Source organism: Triticum aestivum, chromosome 5B (assembly GCF_018294505.1).
Source record: "Triticum aestivum cultivar Chinese Spring chromosome 5B, IWGSC CS RefSeq v2.1, whole genome shotgun sequence".
Lineage (NCBI taxonomy): Eukaryota > Viridiplantae > Streptophyta > Magnoliopsida > Poales > Poaceae > Triticum > Triticum aestivum.
This window is the reverse complement of record NC_057807.1, coordinates 26,939,251-26,942,082: the sequence shown is the minus strand read 5'-3', so window position 1 is coordinate 26,942,082 and position 2,832 is coordinate 26,939,251. Positions and strand designations below refer to the sequence as shown.

The window sequence follows — 2,832 nt, the reverse complement described above, 5'->3', positions numbered from 1 at the left end:
ATAGAATTTCCTATTTCCGGTAATTAGAACAAAGGCATGCAAAATCTGGTATAAATTTTGGCAGCATAACAACCATAAACTAGACAATTGGACAGAAAATATATTGCTATTGGATGGTCTTCTGCCCTTTCGAACGACAGGAATGTCCTTCCAATGCCTACAAATAGGGTTGGACGTCCGAGCGAGCTTTTAGGCTCGGCTCGAAGCTCGCTCCAGCTCAGCCCATTACAGGCTTACAGCTCGGCCCGGTAGGATAATTAGGCGAGCCGAGCTATGAAAATAGGCCCGATTCTCGACCGAGCCGAGCCGAGTTTCGCCCGGTCCAGCTCGGGGACTCGTTGAGGCCCGGCCCAAATTCGCATTAGGTCCCAGCAGAGAGAGAGCACGCACGCGACGCGGTTTCCTCGTCCTTCTCCCTTTCTCTGCCCGGCGCCGCCACCCCTCTCCTCGCCGCGCCGCAGGCTGGACTCATCGGGCTTGGCACCGATGGCGACGGCCGACGCCGCCTTCCCTCACCACAGCGGACACAGACGGACGCATCTCCCCTGATTTCTCACCGAATGACAGGAGCAGGTAAGCGATCTCTTCTCTCCTTCCCATCCTTGGCCCTAGCTCCCTGCACTAGCGCACACACACACACGAATTAGATGGATGGATGCTTGTGGTTTCGGCTGGAGGGAGCGGCTAGCTAGGAAACGGGATGGATGGATGCTAGACGAGTTTGATGGATGGATGTTTGTGTTTGTTGGCTGGAGAGTGCAGCTAACTAGGATGTATGCTATGCTGCACGAATTTGATTGATGGATGGATGAATTTGTTTGTGCTTGATTGTGTAGAGTGATTAGTGATTATTATCTATGTAAATTTTGTTGATGATTGACCATTTGTTCTTCGCTGATGTATGCAGAGCCCCACTGTCGCAAGAATGGACAAGGAAAAAGGGGAAGTAGAGGAGGAGGAGAAGGAGAAGGAGAGAAGCTTGGTGTCCATTATGAAGACTAAGCCGCTTGTCCCAGGAAGCGGAAGGGCAAGGGCAAGGGTTGTGTCGCTGCCGAGGAAGCGGGCCAAGGATTACGGCAATGTCCCGCTCGCCGAGTTGTTATTAAGGGTAAAAAAGATCCTCCACCTTAACGTCTTGCTGACCCTGCCGATGCCAAGAGCCGCACCAACCCCACCATCCGCCGCTGGACGGAAGATCTCAAGACCTCTGCCTACCAAGCCGACCATCTCCTCGAAAACTTCCGCTATGCGGCGCTGTGCCGATGACCACATCCGCGGCCCCTCCTTTGTGAGTCCTTGTCTCTATTTTCAGTTTAATTTGGAAATGGAATTTCTGTTTAATTTGAAAGTGGAAGCCCCTTAATCTATGGAAATTGAAGGCTTTTAATTTTACTGAAATTAAAGATGGTACTGTCTATCTCTGTTGTTTGCATTCAGTTTATAAGTGACTACAATTCCTGGCTACATAAGTGTCAGTCTGTCAAGCGTCAAGTGTTAAATTTCAGAGGACACTTGAAATCTAAGCATCAAAGAGGTTCGGTTAGTCTGTCCAATGTCAACTAACACTTGAGATATTTGTCAAACACGTTCTGTAGTAGAAACCGAATCCTACATCTTCACCGGTATGGTTGTGCCAAGTATGTGTGTCCAAGCTCCTGTTTTTGCTGTTTTTGCTATCCAAAGGTCAAATATATGTGTGTGCAAGCTCATGTATGTGTTGTTTTTGGTATCCAAAAGTCAAATATAAGTTTGTACAAGCTCATGTATATGCTGTTTTCGGTATCCAAAAGTCAAATATATATTTATACAAGCTTATGTATGTACTGTTTTTGCTATTAAAAATTCAAATATATGCGTGTCCAAGTTCACGCGTGTGCTGTTTTTTTGTGCTAGGCAATGGAGCATGATAAGCAAGCGGAGAAGGATTATGAAGAGGAGGAAGAGAATGGGGAGGACGAGGATGAGCAAGGTACTTTGTTTGAGGAGGAGGAAGATTCTTCTTATTTTGCTGTCAAAGCGCTAAGTGTTATGCTATGCAAAATTGCATTGTTTGGCTGTCAACGTTCAATATTTTTGTTGTATAAAGTTCAAAGGAGGAGCTGTCCAAAATTAAAAAGCCATGATGTTCAATTCTTTCTTAGTCATATATATTTGTTCCATTTCTACACTTTTCATAGAAGAAAGCTTATTTTTTCATCACTATGACCAACTTTTAAACCATAGACTGCTAGATGTTGCGTTTTTAGCAATATAAAGTGCTTTTTTTCAAATTATGGGTTTAATTGCTGTAGAAGATCAAAACTAGTCTTTAAAAACAGGTTCTGTTACCTCCTAGCTATAATGGCGCCAGCTGGCTCATGAGCCGGCTCGGTCTGAGCCGAGCCACAGCAAAAGCGAGCCGAGCCGCCTAAAGCAGGCTCGTTGGCTGAGCGAGCCGAGCCAAGCCTAGCCGCTTGAGAGCGAGCCAAAGCCAGGCTCGGATCAAACTCGGCTCGGCTCGGCTCGTGTCCAGCCTTACCTACAAAGAAGGGAAGTTGTAAATACAACAAACAAGTATTAGAAAAGGAAAACATATTGCCGAACAAGTAAGTACTTATACTAATTAATAAGACTTACGTCTTGCCAATAGGTCGAATGATTGGACGATCTTCATTATTTGGAATAGCAGGAGGAAGATCTGAAACTCCTCTTATGTACCCATCATAAGTGCCATCAGCAGCAGCAGTGTTCCAAGCAGCAGGAGCTGGTTTGGTCGCTACAGCAAGTCGAGATGCTTTTCTTCCAATTGTCATCCTGTAATGTGTGATTCTTGAAACAAATAAGATAAAGATA

At 45.7% G+C, this 2,832-nt stretch overlaps 1 protein-coding gene across 2 annotated transcripts; it reads left to right on the top strand.

The window, feature by feature from the left end:
* The first annotated feature begins 356 nt into the window (after window positions 1-356).
* LOC123115518 (uncharacterized) lies at window positions 357-2,323 on the top strand. 2 transcript variants are annotated; one of them, XM_044536660.1, is made up of 3 exons: window positions 357-573; window positions 908-1,108; window positions 1,894-2,323. In XM_044536660.1, the coding sequence occupies exons 2-3, from the start codon at window positions 926-928 to the stop codon at window positions 2,203-2,205; spliced, it is 495 nt and encodes a 164-aa protein (XP_044392595.1). In that variant the 5' UTR covers window positions 357-573; window positions 908-925; the 3' UTR covers window positions 2,206-2,323. The 2 variants fall into 2 exon arrangements, with proteins under 2 accessions (XP_044392595.1, XP_044392594.1); XM_044536659.1 differs by having other exon boundaries at window positions 358-573; window positions 908-1,288; window positions 1,894-2,316.
* The last annotated feature ends 509 nt before the right edge of the window (window positions 2,324-2,832 follow it).